General features: G+C 41.3%; 1 protein-coding gene across 3 annotated transcripts in view; it reads right to left on the bottom strand.

The window, feature by feature from the left end:
* Positions 1-18,021, bottom strand: part of piezo1 (piezo type mechanosensitive ion channel component 1 (Er blood group)) — a 260,505-nt gene that overhangs the window by 210,504 nt on the left and 31,980 nt on the right. For all 3 annotated transcript variants that reach the window (XM_086044430.1, XM_086044431.1, XM_086044432.1), the window contains exons 5-6: positions 16,394-16,601; positions 13,871-14,084 (exon numbers count right to left, since the gene is read on the bottom strand). In XM_086044430.1, the coding sequence (XP_085900556.1) occupies positions 13,871-14,084; positions 16,394-16,601 (422 nt within the window). The remainder of the gene's footprint in view (positions 1-13,870; positions 14,085-16,393; positions 16,602-18,021) is intronic.

The raw sequence follows: 18,021 nt of genomic DNA, 5'->3' as shown, positions 1-18,021 counted from the left end.
GGAGTTCGGCAGTGGCTGGAGAGAGGGAAATCTAGGCTTGCCTGCTAAATCTCCACAACCCGACCTCAGATAAGATAATGGATGGATAAATGAGGAAAAGAGGGGGTAATTACTCAGCTTACCAGCTTATCATCTTACCACATTTTAATCATGTGCAAAGAGAAAAAGAAACAGGTTTTTTTTTTTGGGGGGGGGGGGGGGTTAGTACAGGCCATGGTTGTGCAACTTCGGTCCTCGAGGACCCCTATCCAGCAAGTTATCAGGCTCGTTATCAGGATTCTCAGAGCTTGTTGATGAGCTGATCATTTGATTCAGGTGTGTTGGAGGAGGGAGACATCTAAAACATGCTGGATGGGGGACCAGAGTTGGACACCCCTAGTGTAGCTGTAGGAATTTTTGTTGTTTCAGTTCATTACATTTGTGGAAAGAAAATTCTGCCAGTTCGGGCTGTATGTTTTGTTAGGGGATGGCGTTTGACGTGATAGTTTCATGCAGCAATTGCTCATCACTTGGCCACATTACCACACATTGCTTGTTCACACACACCTGTTTCAAATAGTTAGTCATAATTTGTTACTAGCTTGAATTCTATTTTCTTCATGAATTCTCTATGCCAGAGTTGTCAAACGGGTAAATCATGTGTGACAACTTCATGAATCTTGCAAATTGTCTTCACTTTTAACAACACTGAGGTAAGAGATATTGCAAGCATTTTTGTTACCAATTCCTCCTTAAAATGAATTGAAAAATAGTTGAAAAATTATTTATTGGATTCTGATTTCAAAACTAGTTATCCATCTATGTGTTGTTCTTTTATGTGATAAAACAAGGAAATCATACATTTATATGGGTTCAATCATAACGGCCCTCCGATAAACATAACTACAAGGTGGTCTGCGACAAAAATTAGTTTGACATCGATACACTATATAACATGTTTTTATTTTTGCAAGCATTCTGCAATCCCTATAACAAGAATGATTATCTTTATACTTCCGCTGACTACTATATTGTTTGAGCAATTAATTCATTTGTAATTTGGTGGCATGGTGATGAACCATTAGGGCAAATGTGTATAGGCATGCGTGTTTCGCAGTAGATAATTACTTTTTTAGATTTGGGGTTTAAAGTGCAGTCACCATTAGGTCCACCACCAGTCATCATGGTAATGGAATTGATAAATGAGTTTGAGTGCTGCTTCATGTGCATAAGACACGGCCACCCTCTAAAAACTAATTTCAGCAAGGGTCGGTAAAATGTGTAATAATTAGTATCATTATAATTAAACCTGGATTTGCTTCAAGTGGACTGTGTTGACAATGGGCTTATCTCATTTCTGTAATTGCCAGTTCCTGGGTCCTCGCTCCCCTGTTGACGTTAGCACCACCCACCAGAAATTCCATGAAGAAGGGAGTAGGTAGAAATGTTTTGGGGAAATGAGAAGGATCCCATATAGCAAAGGCATTTGTCCCAGATTTTGTCATGAAACTGGCATAGGTGGCAGTCAGTCAGCACTGGCATACAGCATGTGAACCGAACATGGCCCAGGACCGGTAAAGGAGGCATTGTCTTGACTCTGGCAAACAAGATGTGGGCCAGTTGTTGAGTGAAGTATCTGGCCCAGAAATCAATTTAGAACTCCAATTCAACAATTTAGAATTTAGGGCCATATATGTATAGCCCACCCTTAAAAGCAGTTTACATTTTTTTTCTCCACACAGTCTTATTTTACATCACAGATATAAGAATTGTATTACATCACACACACACGCACACACACCCACATACCCCCACGCACGCACCCCCCCCCCCACACACACACACGCACACACACACAAACCCGGACACATACGCACTCACACATGCGCACACCACACCATTACGGCGCGTCACATTTGTTACATCTAAGGTTGACTGACACCAGCTGAAGAAGCCCAGATAGCACAATAAATAGCAAAACCCACTTGCCCTTGTCCCACATACCTCAATGAATTATGGTCCTTTAGTGGTCCACATCTGGTATCGACAATGTGGGCCACATAAAGCCCATATCTCAGCCAAATCGTATAACCATAGCTGGCCGCACTCTTCTGTTACCTAGGTAACTGTACAAATATTTATTTCAAAAAAGGTATTTATTCATTTATTTATTTATTTAAAGCCACACTGTGTAACCTTAAGTTTTCATTGATTATGGCAGCGCCATGTGGACAAAAGTGGTAGTGTTTTCAGTGAAGTTAACCACATTTCCCATGAACGCCAGCTCTCGCTCGCCTGCAGTAGACTGAATTGCATTTCTGTTTCCAGTGGCTATGTTTAGAATGAATGGTGATGATATAGCGAATCTAATTGTGTCCAAACAATCTAATATAAGGATGTTTTGTCTTTGTAACGAATAGGGAAAGAGGGGAAGTAACATATGCCGAAGAGCAGTCAGGATATTTGTAGTTTTTTTTTGTGTGGCGGGGTTTGTGGTTTCATTTTCAAAATTGCCCAGTGCCAGTAAAAGCGATACAGTTCCCCTCGGGCCATGACAAAGGTACCATTCAACCAGTGGTACGTTGATGTTTCATCAGAAGCGTTATGAAAATATTTTACTAAGGTTGAATACTCACGCAGTGTTGCTTTAAAATGCTTTTTTCAAGAACACAGATCAACACGTCAAAATAACAGCCAGGGGGAGAAAAAAAGGAAAATAAATTTACTCTACAAAAAAATATTATAACGCTCTTATAACGCTCTCATAACGCTCTCCACAGCTCCTTCAGTGACAGACTGTTACACCCTCGCTGTGCAAAGGAGAGATTCCGCCGCTCCTTCTTGCTTGCTGCTGTCAGACTCTATAACAAGCACATTGTGTAGTCTCTACAAACTGGCGGACATTAGTGCAATCGTGCAGTCCTGCACCTGAGCTTATATCGTGCAATACTCAACATTGCCCACTACTGTTATCTCGTGCAATAATCAACATTCCCCACTACTGTTAGTTTAGTTTTATTTTTATCCAATGCTGTTCCTTATATTTCACTGCAGCACTGTCACTTACTTATAGAGTATTTTTCCTCTGTACTATGTACAGGCTAAAATGAGTGTTTCTTCATACTTTATATGTAGATGTATGTTGCGGTGTATATACATGTGTATATACACATAGTTACTCCGTATATTTACATAGGTTTGATTCTGAATGTTTGGCATTAATGTTATACATTAATGGCTACATTATGCCGCCGTCTCTGTGTGACAATAAAGACCTTCTTATCTCATCTCTTAAATACAAAGTCTTGAATGCTTTTTTACATTCACATTCATTACATTCACGAGCTGGAGGAAGTGAATGTAATGCATTTTAAGAATAAGAGGACGAGGGGATTCTTCATCACTTGGACGGGGCTGGAGCGCCCTGTGGAGCGCCCTATTGTGGACTTTGAACCAGTAGAACCAGTCGAACGTGATATATGGTTAAGATATATGTTTGTAGATAATGACAATATCGACGTCTTTGTAACAGAAAAGTGGATGGTAATTACCACTCGATTATTTTTTTTTTAACTAAAAGTAGTGCTTCTCTTGCACTGACACTATTTTTACCACTTTGATTGAAACAGTAAAGCTGAATAAACTTGGGTCTGTGTGAAAGCCACGGCTAAACTCTCGAATTCTTTTGGAACTATGTTTCTGTCTACTGCAGGGGCTGAGATATTAATTATTTCGTAGGTGTTGAATTTCTGGGAAAGCAGGTTTTAAAGCTTAATTCCAAAGACAACCTTAGGTTTTGGGGAGCTGTTGACCCAGGCACTTTAGGCCTTAATGGATTAATATACAGTCAATACGTGGCAGCTCGCTCTCAATTGTATTCATGTAGACATCGATAAGGAGCACGCAGGCGACAGCAGCTCCCGTGTAAACTCAGTGGAAAATGCTGCAATGGCTGTTTCAACGTGAAATGTTTCCTGACATCAACAAACAGCAATGTAAATGTCAGTATGTGATCCGTTAAATTGGGCAAAGAGGAAGCGAAATCTCATTTCTCTATTTTAAACCGACTCTGTCCTTGATCCTCGCTCCTTTTTTGACGTTAACGCCTCCAGAGATCCAGTTGAGGAGAGTAACAAGACGAACTACTCAAGAATTTCATTGGGTAGCATCCTTGTGCCAGTGTAATTAAGTCAATTCCGCATTAAATAAAACAGACACTCGACAAAATACTGTATGTATATTTCACCTAAAATAATCAAGAAATGACCAAAATGATAGATTAGCTATTTCATTTCCTCCTTAGAACCTCTTTGTCGCTCCATCCTTGCCGCTCGATGCATGTTTAAGATCATTTAGGTGCTCCTTAAGCCATTAAGGACGGGAGCGCATAACCGCGTTTCTAGCACCATGGGAGAGCTGTTGCGTCTTTCTACCTAGAGCGGATACGTCTGTGTCTTTTTTAAATCCAATTCTCTGTCTCTTAGCCAATTTAATTCTTAGCGTTAATTTAATGCATCAGAATACACACGTGACGGTGTCGTTAGACCGCGGAGGATGTCGCAGAATTTTTTCGAGCCGTAGGCTAATGGCGGATGCCGTCGATTGCCGGAGCTCTGAAATAAGTAACGGCAGTGATATATAGATGACACGCTTGTGGACTTTGAACCAGTGGAACCAGTTGAACGTGATATGCTATGGTTTGTAGACAATGACGATATCGACATCTTTGTAACAGAATAGTGGATAGTAATTACCACTCGATTTTTTAAAACATTTATATAATGCTTCTCTTGCACTGAAACGTTATTTTTACATCGTCGATTGAAACAGTAAATAATAATAAACTCTGCCTGTGTGAAATCCACATGTCTAAGCTCTCTAATTCTTTTGTAATAATGTTTCTGTCTGCTACAGGGTCTGAGATATTAATTATTTTGTAAGTGTTGAATTTTTGGGAAAACTTCAGGTTTTCAAGGGCCAAAGTCCAAAGGCGTCCTTAGGTTTTGGGGAACTGTTGAGCTGTAGAGTTAGAGGAACGACTCCATCTTCTTGATAAAGAGAACGCAAGACATCCCTCACTGCATACATATAGACAAGATCTTAGAGTTAAGGCTCCAGTATAACCAGATTACTTCTGCAAGGATTTCAAAATCTTTTCTCTATTTGAAACAGAGGCATTTCGAATTTGGAGGGAAACCTCAAAAATTGCTGGCTAGGCAACTGCTTAAGTTGGAAGGGGACCGCACGATCCACAGTCAAATCTAGACATGGAACTTCTATTACATTGGTGAAGGATATTAATGAACACTTTAAAGAATACTATGAATCTCTTCATTCCTCCAAATCAATTGCAGGTCCACATGTTATGGATGATTTTTCTAGGCAGTGTCGCTCTTCCCGCTCTTTCACAAGAGGGTCGCACCTTCTTAAATAGTGATATCACTCTCCAGGAACTAAAGGTGGTAATTAAATCCCCGAAAAGTGCCAAAACTCTGGGCCCTGACGGAATCCCCTCAGATCTATATAAAAAAATTACTGACACATTTGCTCCATACATGCTTACAATGTACTTGTGGGCTTTTGAAAGGGGTTCCCTGCCAAAGACTCTTAATGATGCTATCATAACACTTATTCCTAAAAAAGGCAAGGATCCGGAGGATCTCCCTTCTCAATGTGGATCAGAAAATAATGGCTAAAATCTTGGCAAATGGACTTAATAAATATATTGCCACCTTGGTACACCCGACCAATCTGGATTTATAGCTGGAAGGAACTCTTCCTCTAATCCAAGACGCCTTTTTAACATACTGTATCACACTCATCCTAGCACAGACAATATGTTTTTGTTTTAGTGTTGGCAAGTGTAGTTATTTTTGTACCATGTGCTCATATTTTTAACAAAGGCCTTGTAAGTGATTTGTCTCCTAACCTCCTCAGGTATTCTGTTCCATTCCTTGGCACCTCTTACTGACCATGCTGACATGCTAAAAGCACTCTTGCACAAAGGATTTGCGCAGTCACCGCTGAGAGAGGCGCAAGTGAAGCGCTCATTGCTGTCTCTGCGGCAAATAAATTTGGCAAGGGGAACTGGGGCTAGGCCATTGAGTACCTTAAAAATGACCTTAAAATCTGCAACATTATGAAAATTGTCCCAGTTCAGGAAATTGTACTTTTTAAGTATTGCACAATGATGATAGTGCCGCGGTTTCTTGTCCATGATTTTTATAGCTTGTTTGTACAGTACTTCCAAAAATCTTTTTGCACTCCGAGTAGCCTGAGACCAACTTGTTATACAATAATTTACATGACTGAAAATCATTGAATGCAAGAAACAGTTTGCAGCGTCTGTTGACATTTCATTCCGGATCGACGGAAAGGTTGCAAGATAATTTTTTACATTTTTGCATATTTAGTCAATATGGGACTTAAAGGAAAGTTTTGAATCAATCACAAGCCCAAGATATTCGTATTGAGATCCAAATAGACAACTTTGTTTTACAAATCTAACTAAAAGTGTCGGGAGCTCGCAGGCTCAGATGCATGTCTTATACTTCAATGAAAACAAACTATCTCCTTAAAGTTTACTACGGTAAATAATTTTCTAAAAATCCACTATAACAGAAATGTTTATCTTTCACACGTCTTTGTTTTAAAGTTCAAAAACAGAAAAGTGCATCCTCAACGCAACTACTAGCCAGAAAAATAATCTCATCAACACGGCTGTGTCTTCTCTCCATTGCTTTTTGTGGGTGTTCTGACTTTCTGTGGAAGCAGAAAAAGTGACACCTTTTGCTCTAAATGCGTGTGACCGGACTTTCACTTTCAGTACTTGGCCGTCAATTTTTGCACCTTGTACAACACTACTTTGTATGGAGCGGTGGTTGTTATAAATAAAGTTGAGTCGAGTTTAGCTTTTCATGATGTGTGTTACACACAGACACGCACTCACTCACTTCTTACTTTTATCAACATTTCCCTATCAGAAACTTCACTGCTGTCCGGAGCCAAAGCATTCTACTCTGCATTGTGACAATGACAGAGCGGGTAACTTCAAGGCAAGACATCTTACAGTGGCAAGCAGAACTGCCCCTTCGGCCCGGCCGATAATCGGTCTCTCTCTAAAATTAACCTTTTTGGAACCTTTTCTGGTTACAGGATTAATTGGACCAAAACCGAACTGAATGCCCAGGGGTTTCGATGACTTGTCCCTCATTCAACATCTACCATTCAAAATCTCCAGTCAATCATTTACCTACTTGGGGATTCAAATAACTAAGACATTCTCATCTTTATTCAAAGCTAATTACCTCCCTCTTGTGGCCAAATTACAGTCGAACATTCAGTTTTGGAGATCGCTCCCTATTTCTTTGACTGGCAAGATCAACACTATCAAAATGATGTTTCTCCCACAATTATTGTATCTCATTCAGTGCATACCATTTTCTTGCCGAAATCCTTCAATAAAAAGCTAGATTCGATCAATCTTCCTTTTGTCTAGGATTATAGGGCTCATAGGATCAGGAAAGCCCATTTGTGTAATCCAAAACCCGCTGGTGGGTTTTGGATTACACAAATGTAAGAGAGAGTCGGTCTCCCCGACTTTTGTCTCTATTATTGGGCCTTTAATCTTAAAGTAATTTCAATGTTGATGACCGACTTCACAGTAACCCCTCGCTGGTTGCAGTTGGAGAGGGAGCAGTGCAGCCCTCATGGTTTGGATGCAGTGGTTTTGTCGCCAACTCCTTTGGATAGATCTGTCTATGGCGGCAGCGTAATCATACATTCTATGGTCAAAATTTGGAAACAAATTAAGACACACTTGGAGAATGACTCGCTGTCTTTTCTACTTCCAGTGACTGGGAATCCCTCCTTTCGACCGTCAGAACTCGATAAGGGTTTTCTGAAATGCTTGGCATTGGCAGAAAAGATTATCTTTTTTGGGCGGCAGTTTCGCTTCTTTTGCACAGTTGCAAGATACTTACAGTCTCCCCAAAAATAACTTCTTCAGGTTCTTACAAATCAGAAATTACGTGCGCACCCATGTTCCCTCTTTTGAAAGAGCATCCCCAACCGTCTTAGACAGGTGCCTTCTGCAACTAATGGATTCTGATAGAATACTGTCACGTTATTATGACTTTCTGATGTCTATTAACCCACCTTCTATGACCGTAATCAAAACCGCGTGGGAGGCTGAGATGGGGATGCAGATCCCTGATATGATTTGGGACAAAAGCCTAAATGAAGTTAATGATGTGGTTGAGCTGGGATGTGCCGAGGAAATTCGGCTGTGCCGCCGATCATGCATTGTTGGACACAGCGTGGATCGCCAGCTTCTCAAGGAGCTTCCCAGGGCCCGCCAATCGTAGGTGACACGCGCACTTGATGCTGCTGCTGCTTCCACAAGGACAGCGTTGTTGAACGCCCGGTCGTTGACCGCCCGGTCGTTGTCGAACAAATCGTTTATCCTGTGGGAACTATTCCTTTCCGATGACTTGGATTTCCTCTGCCTGACGGAGACTTGGACCGGCGCTGGTGAGTGCAGTGCGATGCTTGAACTATTACCGCCTGCATGTTCTTACTTGGATGCTCCGAGAACTTCAGGCCATGGTGGTGGAACGGCCACTGCTTTTAAAAAGAAATTTAAAGGGATGGTTGGGCCGGGTTGGCCATGTTTTCACTAACAAGTTCATTTTATATATTTTTTGATCGGGAAAATGAAAAGAGTTGTCATTTTCTATTTTATCAACAAATTTGGGAGAAATTAGGAAATAAGTGACTCCATGAATAATGCCTCTAATTAATGAGGAAAATGGCCGCGCCCCCTACCGTTCTATCCTTGTTCGGTCGGAGTCACTGGAGGTACTGATTACAAACTCTCCATTGGAAATCATTGTACGTTCATTGCTTATAACGTCCAAAAACTGTGATCAATTGGACCAAAATTTATGTGGACATCCTTACTAATGCCCACTTCAACATATCAAAAGGATTAACCTCTCTGTGGCTGATTTATATAAGGATGAGGAAATGTGAAGTGAGCAGAGCTACACAGATTTATGCTGGAACGAGCGCACACTGCTTCTTTGCTGATCACGGTTAAGACGGCGAGGCATTAAACGTCAGGATTTACAGAGACTGAAGTGGGAATGAGTAGTCGGGGTGTAACAAAATCACATTTCGGTTCGGTTTTTTTTGGGGAAACTTCGGTTCGGTATATTTTTGGTACAAAAAAAGATTTTTATTTTTTTGAATATGTTTATTTTGAAAAGATGACAAGTAAATGGATCTTTTAAAAAAAATAAATAAATAAAAGCGAACCATTGAGTTGATATTCTAAGAAATTACACCAGAATAAAAAATACACTAACAATAAAAATCCCTTAATTTTGTAAATTATTAAGACACTGAAATCTTTAAACACTCAGCAGCAACAGCCTATGACACATCTAAGTATTCAAGTTACAGACAAGTTGTCATTACAGTACATATATACACTTTTTGTGATGAAAAAAATACATACAACAGTTGCAATTATTGCTAACTATATTAAAACTATGAAAGCACATGCCGCTCCGCGATGATGCGCACGTTCAAGACAGCCCCGGTGTTCGATGAGGTCTTTGTTTTTTGTTTTTTTTTAAATGTCTAGTTACTCTTTTTTTCCTTGTACAGTAGTGCTTTCTTCTGAAAATGAAAATGTGTCGTTCTTCTGTTCCATGTGGTTCAAATCCCTTTAATAAAAACATATTTGCCAAAAAATAAATTAGATTAATGCAATTCAATTAAATTAAATTAACGTTTTAACTCTGACTATAATGAATTGATCGCAATTAACGCACTAATTTGACACCCCTAGTTATAATCCGTGTTTGTGTAATTTTGTCTTGATCATTTTAGTTTGAATATACAGTGTTCCCTCGTTTTTCACAGCTGACATGTTCCAAGCCTCTCCCACAATGAGTGAATTTCTGCAAAGTAAAAGTTGACTTTATTTTATTTTATATTTTTTTGGTGGGGGGCATTTATGTCTCTATGACATTACAAACGCCCCCAGGCCCTGCAGACACATGGTTCCCACCCTTCCAAACACTTGCTACATTTACCAAATGTAACTTTTAAAATGCAAAATGTAGAATAAATACCAAGCTGGTAATGAGCTGTCTAATTTTAATTGTCTCAGTTTTTGTAAAACAAATTTCCCCTGAAAAATAGCAAGAAAATGTGTCAAAATAGCTAGGTAAAATTGTAATACATGAAGTCATGGTCACAAATCAAAATCTGCGATAGAGGCAATCTTCAATAAACAAACCAAAAAGTAGCGAGGTAACACTGTACATACTTTGCTGAGTATCTGTTCTATTTGGGGCAGTACTTGATACCAAAAAGACTTGATTACACTGGCTTGTGGTTACTACACTGAACCAACTTCCTTTTTTTGTTTGCACTGAAGTAGGCGGCTATTCTCATTTGCATTTGGCCACATAAGGGAAAAATTAAAAACATTTCTATGGTTCTTCATTGTTTTTCACATTCAATGTAATGCATAGCAATATATCTACTGTACATGTTTTACATTTTTACGCATCATTCCAAATATGCGCTGCACGCACTGGGGTTTGAGGGGAGGGAGACGTGCCGGAGGGAGACGTGCCGGGGGCAGACCAATCGCTCTCATCTTTGCGTAAAAGTGAGCATTATGATTATAAATTAATCAAATTTGAAACATGAAGCATAAAATGGACATTTGTGGTGATAGTAATCATTGTGATTGTGACACGCAGATGGTGCATTTGTGACACCTGTAAATGACGTGACGCCATCTTTAGTAGATGCCCCATTCCGCCCCCCAACCCAAAAATTAACCAAAAAACAAAGGTCCGTGATTGACGTCGCTGCAGGAGAGACGCTAACGGCAGAGGTTTTTTAAGGATCATTAGCTGGCTAATTTACTATTCGAACCCGCTGTGGACACGCTTCAAATGCGCCAGTAGTATTTACCCAACTGCATGCTTCCTTGCATTGCGAACCCCGGGGTTGGATTTGTCGTACTGTATAATTATTTGGGTCCAAGAATTATAAAGAGTCGTAGAAGAAGTCGCAGTCAAGTTACTTATTTATTTTGCAAACTTCCCCTCCTTCCCGGCCTTCAAAATAAAAGCATACCGGCAAACCACTATACACTGCAGGTTTGCTATGGCGTATTTCCGGAAGTAGTGAACGCCAGAAAAAGTGCATGAATCCACCTTGATGTGCTAGCGTCTGAATATACCCATGGACACAAATTTTTTTAAACAAGTCGGGGGGCGTCGCTTCAAAAAGACAGCGACAACAATGCATATCGTGCCTGCTACAACCATAAAGGGATGACTAGACGATGCATTTAATTTTACTGCGAAAACGATCTGAAAGGTGGCGGCTAAGGGGGAACGTGGGTGAATAGCTTGTTTACTTTGAGTGATGGACTGCGCTGCGTGGCTCATCAGTCTCCGTGTGGGAAACTGTATGTCATCGCAAAATGTGAGACAGCAACGTGCGCTCAAGCATGTTTGTATTTCCTCATTGTGACATCACGTAACCCGCGCCTCCCACCTGCAACTGGGCCATACCATTACAAGAGGGGGCGGAGGGGTAATACCATAATCCCTATAACAGCAGTTGTCGCTCGCGCAAACGCGGGAGTAGAAAGAAGCCTAAAAAGAAGCCTTTCACCGAGTAGACTGAGATGATTTTCGGCCACCTCGCGAGCACGTCACATGCATGAGGGCCGATTAGTGGGCCAGACTAAAATCAACTTCCATGCTTAGTCCAGCCATTTTTTAAAATTTGTCACCCCCCATCCCTCCGCCCCAAAAATGGACATCCGGCCGGGCCTGAGGGTCCGACCGGTCCGGCCCAGGGACGGACTCCCCAGCTCTGGGAATGACATTAGCCAATCCAAATCCGGTGTATATTCCATCAGTCGTCAGCGAAACGGGCGTCTGTTAGTGACGGACTTTGAGGTCCGTCGGTACCTGACCCGGTTAGTGACGGACACTGACAAACGAAAACCCGCTTTCATCAATGCTTGGACATTTTTCCGAAGTTTGCAGTCATCCGTCATTTGTCAGAAAAACGTGTGTCCATCAGTGACGGACTGGCGGACCTCCCGTGAGTACTGACGGAATGCCCACCTCTGGTAAGTAGTACGTTCTCGATGCTGATTGGCTGTCGTCGCCGCACCGCCACCAAAGAACAATAAGAAGAAAAAGAATAACATCTGACGGTCCGAAAATAGTTGTGACAAACTGCAATTTAACAAAAACGCGAAAGCCCGCTTAAAATAACAATGACGGACGGACGGACTGGCTGACAGTCCTAAAATAGTGGTGATGAACTGTAATCATCTGCTGATGTTCCATGGGGGCGTGACCTATCTGTCAAAATTGACAGGCAAGTCACACCCCCAACATTACATGAACGCACCACAATAATCACGGACCCGGAGGACAGAACACAGGAGGAAAAGCACATACAACATGCACTAAAAAGGTGTCAGTACCCACAGTGGGCAATAACAAAAGGCACAGGGCAGGTTAAGAACAAAAATAACACAACACAGGGGGGAAAGAAAAAACAAACAAACAAGAACACAGGAATGGTGACAATGCCGTATGTGAGAGGGACGACGGAACGGATCGAAAGGGCAATGAAAAGATACAACATCAACACACCCGTCAAACCACACACAACTCTCCGCCAGATTTTAGTTAGACAAAACAAGACAAAATACACCCGGAAAACAAACACAATTCCATATACGAAATACCGTGCAAATCATGCAATAAATCATACATTGGGGAGACAGGAAGGAGTTTTATTACAAGGAAAACAGAACACAAGAAGGAGTGTGAGAAGGAGACAGCAACATGACAAACAAGAGCAATAAAAGTACAAGCACAACAGCACCAGCGCTGACAGCGGGGGGCATGACTTGCCTGTCAATTTTGACAGATAGGTCATGCCCCCATGGAACATCAGCTGATAAAGACGCGTCAAAACCACACCAGTGACACTCTAATGAAGGCGGAAGTACACGCCGAAACATGTCAGGTAATTAAATGATCTAAATCACGATTGTCTGTTATATGTGAATCAACCAAAATATAGATTACAGTTTTGGTTTGGCTTAAAATAACGACGGACTGCTGATGACGGACGGGTGGCCCGGCCACTGGCTAATGGCGAACGACAGACTGACAAAATTGACTTACGCGCCCACATCTGGTTATTAGTTTTTCTCCGTTAGTTTGACTAATTTCTTGAAACAGAATTAAAATTCTCAAAAAAACCCAGAGAGAAATCCCCAAACCACCTGGCAATCATTCACAACAGAATGTCATTGATTTCATCAAACTGCAAATGTCTTAATACATGTCTCAGTACATCTTTATACACATAGCCTAAAGGTAGCACAATGAGCCCACATTCAACAGATTTTCCAAATGAATACATCTTTGCTGATCTAAACTTATTAATTGGTTTCCAGTCTAAAGGTTGTTATCTCCAAAACATATAAGAATGATTTCACTGTATAAGTCATCATATGCTGTTTTTTGGAATGTGGGAGGACACTAGAGTACCACACCATCACACAGGCACAGTGAAGGCCAGAGCCCAGAATTTAACCTGCAGCCTCAGAACTGTGAGGCAGACATGCTAACCAGTCATCCACTGTGCAACCGTAATTTAATGTGTTTATGTAAAAAGCATAATATGTCTCCTTTAATACTGAAAAACATCCACAAAGACGCACACGACTGTATTCTGTGGTTAGGTGTTGAATTGGCTTAACAGAAGATCAGTGGATAACCTTCTTGAAAATGATGATTGTACAACATGTGTGTAATCTTACCTTGCCCAGAGACTATGTGGTGGGAAAAGAACCTGGGCCAGGAGACACTGGTACAGGTACAGACAAATGATGTGTCCAGCAGTGAAGAAGCCCACCATCACATACAGAGTGTTGAAACCCAGGTGACTAATTGGAAGGTGAAGTGCCCACCATGTGCTGACACCAATGAAAAGTAGGAAGTAGACGGCTGAGAAAGCAGATGGCAATGTGATTCCTAGAGAGAACCAAGGGACTGCTGTTAAAAAAAGCAGATCCATATAATGCTACATAAACATTTGGATCCACCTTGTCTATAGCTACCATATACGATATTGGGGGGGGGGGGGGGGTCTGAACGTGAATGGAGAGTCTAAGCCCTCACATTTCACCTTACTATTCCTGTCAGCAGTCACATCATTAACAAACAACAGTCATGTTTACATAAATTTATTAATTGTGTTACTGTACATGGTCCTCCTCATTTTTGTTCCGCATTTCTCTGACTATTGTTAGCCTCTTCTGCAATGCTAGTAGGTGATGAACTGGTCATTTTTGGGCTTCCAATTATTTTGTACTAGTTGCTTTGTAAAGGGATACCTTTAGAGTCTTGTACCCCTCATTTTAATTATTGCCCGAAAGAGATCTGATAGAGCAGAATGCTCCTTGAGTATTTCAACACAATATTTTCAAAAGTCAGAGAGGAAAACATGAATTTGTGATGGTTTTCTACATTTTCACATAAAAAAAAAAAAAAGAATTCTTCTACGAAGCAATATTGTTTTAAACAGAACTTTCAATCTTAGTAACTATGAGATATTTTTTGGCTTACAAATGTATACCGTATTTTCAGGACTATAAGTCGCGGGTTTTTTTCATAGTTTGGCCGTAGGTAGGCTTTATACTCTGGAGCGATTTATGTGTGAAATTATTAACACATTATTATCGGTACATCATTTCACATGTTATTTTCACACTATACCGCAAGAGGGCGCTCCAGGCCTGTGTTGATAATTTAAACTCCATACCCACCATAATCCCTGGAGGCTTAACCAAAATACTCCAGCCACTTGATATCTCCGTGAACTGGAGCTTTAAGGCAGTCTTGCGTAACCTGTGGGAGCAGTGGATGATGGATGGAGAGCACAACTTCACGGCAACCTGGAGAATGCGCCGTGAAACTTTCCTGGAAGTCACTGGATGGATCGACAAAGCATGGGCTTCGGTGACAACCAAAACCACTCTGTCAGGATTCAGAAAGGCTGGAATAATTGGAACTGCAACTGACTATGAGTTTGACGTAAGGGACGTAGAAGAGGAGGCGCCGCATCTTCTACCTCCGGAGTTAGCGGAGTTGATGAAAAGTCACACCGAGGATGACGATTTCACTGGATTTTAGTTACCGGGTATTTGGAGTGACACGGATGGTTTTGGTAAACTTCTTAGCATGTTATTTATGCTATAGTTATAAAAGTAACTCTTAATATGTTATGTTAACATACCAGGGACGTTCTCAGTTGTGTCATGTAGCGTAAGCATACCGTTCAGCCTGTTGTTGCCTCTATTCTATTTTTATTTTAAATTGTTCATCATTTAAATTTCAAATGACATGTCTGTTCTGTTTTTGGTGTTGGATTTTATCAAATAAATTTCCCCCCAAAATGCGACTTATACTCCAGTGCGACTTATATATGTTTTTTCCTTCTTTATTTTGCATTCTATGACTGGTACGACTTGTACTCCGTTGCGACTTATAGTCCAGAAAATACGGTAATAGATGAGCTGCTATGTCATTTGTGTAATTTTTTAAAATAATTAACAAGGAATAGTTTAACTAAGAATGAACATGTATATCCTGTTTCATTAATGTTTTGTACATGTCATCAATTATTTCTCGCGTCCACTGAGTTTAGGCTTTTTGCTATGGGTTATAGCTCAAGATGCCCACGTTTTATCCTCCCAGGGTCAGACTGTGTACATGCAACCCCTAACACCCTCTAATGTCATAAGAGTTGTGATCTTTTTTTTAAAAATGAAATCTAAAAAAGAAGGGACTTGTTGCATGTTGTACTTTAACATGTAGTATACGGATCGTCAATCCTATTCCTTTTGAGGGCCGCTATCCTGCCTGTTATTCATCTCTCCCTGCTGCAAGGCACCTGAATCAAATGACCAGGATCATCATACAGCTTCTGAAGACCTTGCTGATAATCTTATCATTTGCATCAGATGCGTTGCAGCAGGGAGAGATAGAAAACAGGTTGGACAGCAGCCCTCGAGGAACAGAAATGAAGACCACTGATGTAGCATCTTCAATGGCTGCTAGACGCTTCCAAATGGATTGTATGGTATACAAGGGTCTCGCTCACTCCTCTCTTATAAGCTTCTTCTATCACGCTATCTTTCAGATACTTAACATTCAGTTCATGCAGTAGTGCAGAAATAGGTCTATGGCCACAACTGAGTTAGCATTAACTAATTCTAACATAGTTCCTTCTCTTAGCATCTGGTGGTATGTGTGCATGAAATGGCTATTGCAGGACCTACCAGCCAAAGCAAGTAGGCTAATGGCAAAGATTCTCCAAAGGTCCAGCAGTACTTTATGGACTACAGCCTTGAGACGCTCAGCCAGCTGCTTGGCTAAGGTTGCAGTAGAAAACTCCTGAGTGGTGTCACCAGAAAATGATCCTTCATCATCCTCATCCTCTGAATCTTGCTCAATTTCATCCTCAACATTTGTTTCTTCTTCTTGCATCTATGTTCAGTGGGGGAAAGAAGAAGAGTGTTTAATAATTGCATTTTTAAAAAATAGAACAAAGCCGGGGGACTTTAGACCGGTCCGCCTCTACTTTTAAAAGGCTATTCGTCAGCGGATCCGACTAAACTTTCACTCAAACGGGCTTCCATCAATCAGTGTTTCTAAACTTAAAAAAAACAAAAAAACGACCCCCCCCAACCACATGGTGGATGGGGGGGTTCCTTGTCGCCTGCTGAAGTGTGTCTTCAATGACCGCTCCACTTGTCTGACTGCGCTCCATTTGAATGTCCTGGGAATGTAGAACTCTTTCTGCTTTTGAGCCACTAGTGTGACTACGACCCTCTCAGGAAAAAAACGGCTGCTTTTATAGCTAGCCGCTTCTTTCTGATTGGTGGCCCGTGGAATGAGGAATGTGATCTTTCTGCCTTCTAGCCACTTCTGTGACTACAGGAGCCTCTTTGTCACATTACTAATATAGAGAGCTCCGCTGTGTCAGCGCTTCTTTCTGATTGGTGGCCTGCGGTGGGGAAATGGTCATCCACTCACAGTGCTTGATGGGAGGGCTCCTGTACACAGCGCGAAGTGCTTGTTTCTGATTGGATGACCATTTCCCTGCCACGGGCAATGAGAAAGAAGCAGCTGTCTATGAAAGCAGCCTTTGCCTGAGAGGGTCTCAGTCACACTCGTTGCTCAAATACAGAAAAAGTTCTACATTCCCAGGACACTCAAGTGGAGGCAGTCATTGAAGACATACTACAACGGAACAAGGACCTGACACACTACAACAGATGACGACGATGACCCCAATGATGAGGTTTGAGGAGAAATAGTGATTCACTGCACCATGAAAGCCTCTTCCCAGCCTCTTCTCAGGCTGGCACTACACTTTAGTCTGTCTCCCAAGCAACAACAACTCACTATTTTCCACCCCACGCTTGTGTGGCTGTCAACAGACTCTTGATGGATGACGGACTAAATAAAAGGGGTTTCCGTCTATGCTTTATCCGTCTATTTAATAATTTGCCCTGTCGTTCATCGACCATCAGCAAAATGAGAAAGTGACGGACAATGACGGAATGCCCAGCTCTGCTAACAAGTGACGCTGACCGGATTGCCAGGTTGCGTGAATGAACAAAATACCCCTTTTTTCTTTCTTTGTTGCTTTCCTTCCCAAAAAGGCTAACTGTGTTCAAATGCAAATTTAAAACTGTAAACAGGATGACTTGTCAAGTCATGAGGTCCAAGTCTAAGGCAAGTCAAGTCACTTAGATACCAAGTCCCAAGTCAGGTCATTCCTGTGTTTTTGGCAAGCAAGTTGCAAGTCCTATAAATAGCATCGCGAGTCTGACTCAAGTCACATGACTTGACTATGAGTCCCCCATCTCTGGCGACCATACAGTACTTGCTGAAACAGTTA

This window comes from Filicampus tigris, chromosome 11 (assembly GCF_054856515.1).
Source record: "Filicampus tigris isolate MCC_2025a chromosome 11, RoL_Ftig_1.0, whole genome shotgun sequence".
NCBI lineage: Eukaryota > Metazoa > Chordata > Actinopteri > Syngnathiformes > Syngnathidae > Filicampus > Filicampus tigris.
The sequence above is the reverse complement of the archived record's forward strand: the minus strand, read 5'-3'. Positions and strand labels throughout refer to the sequence as shown.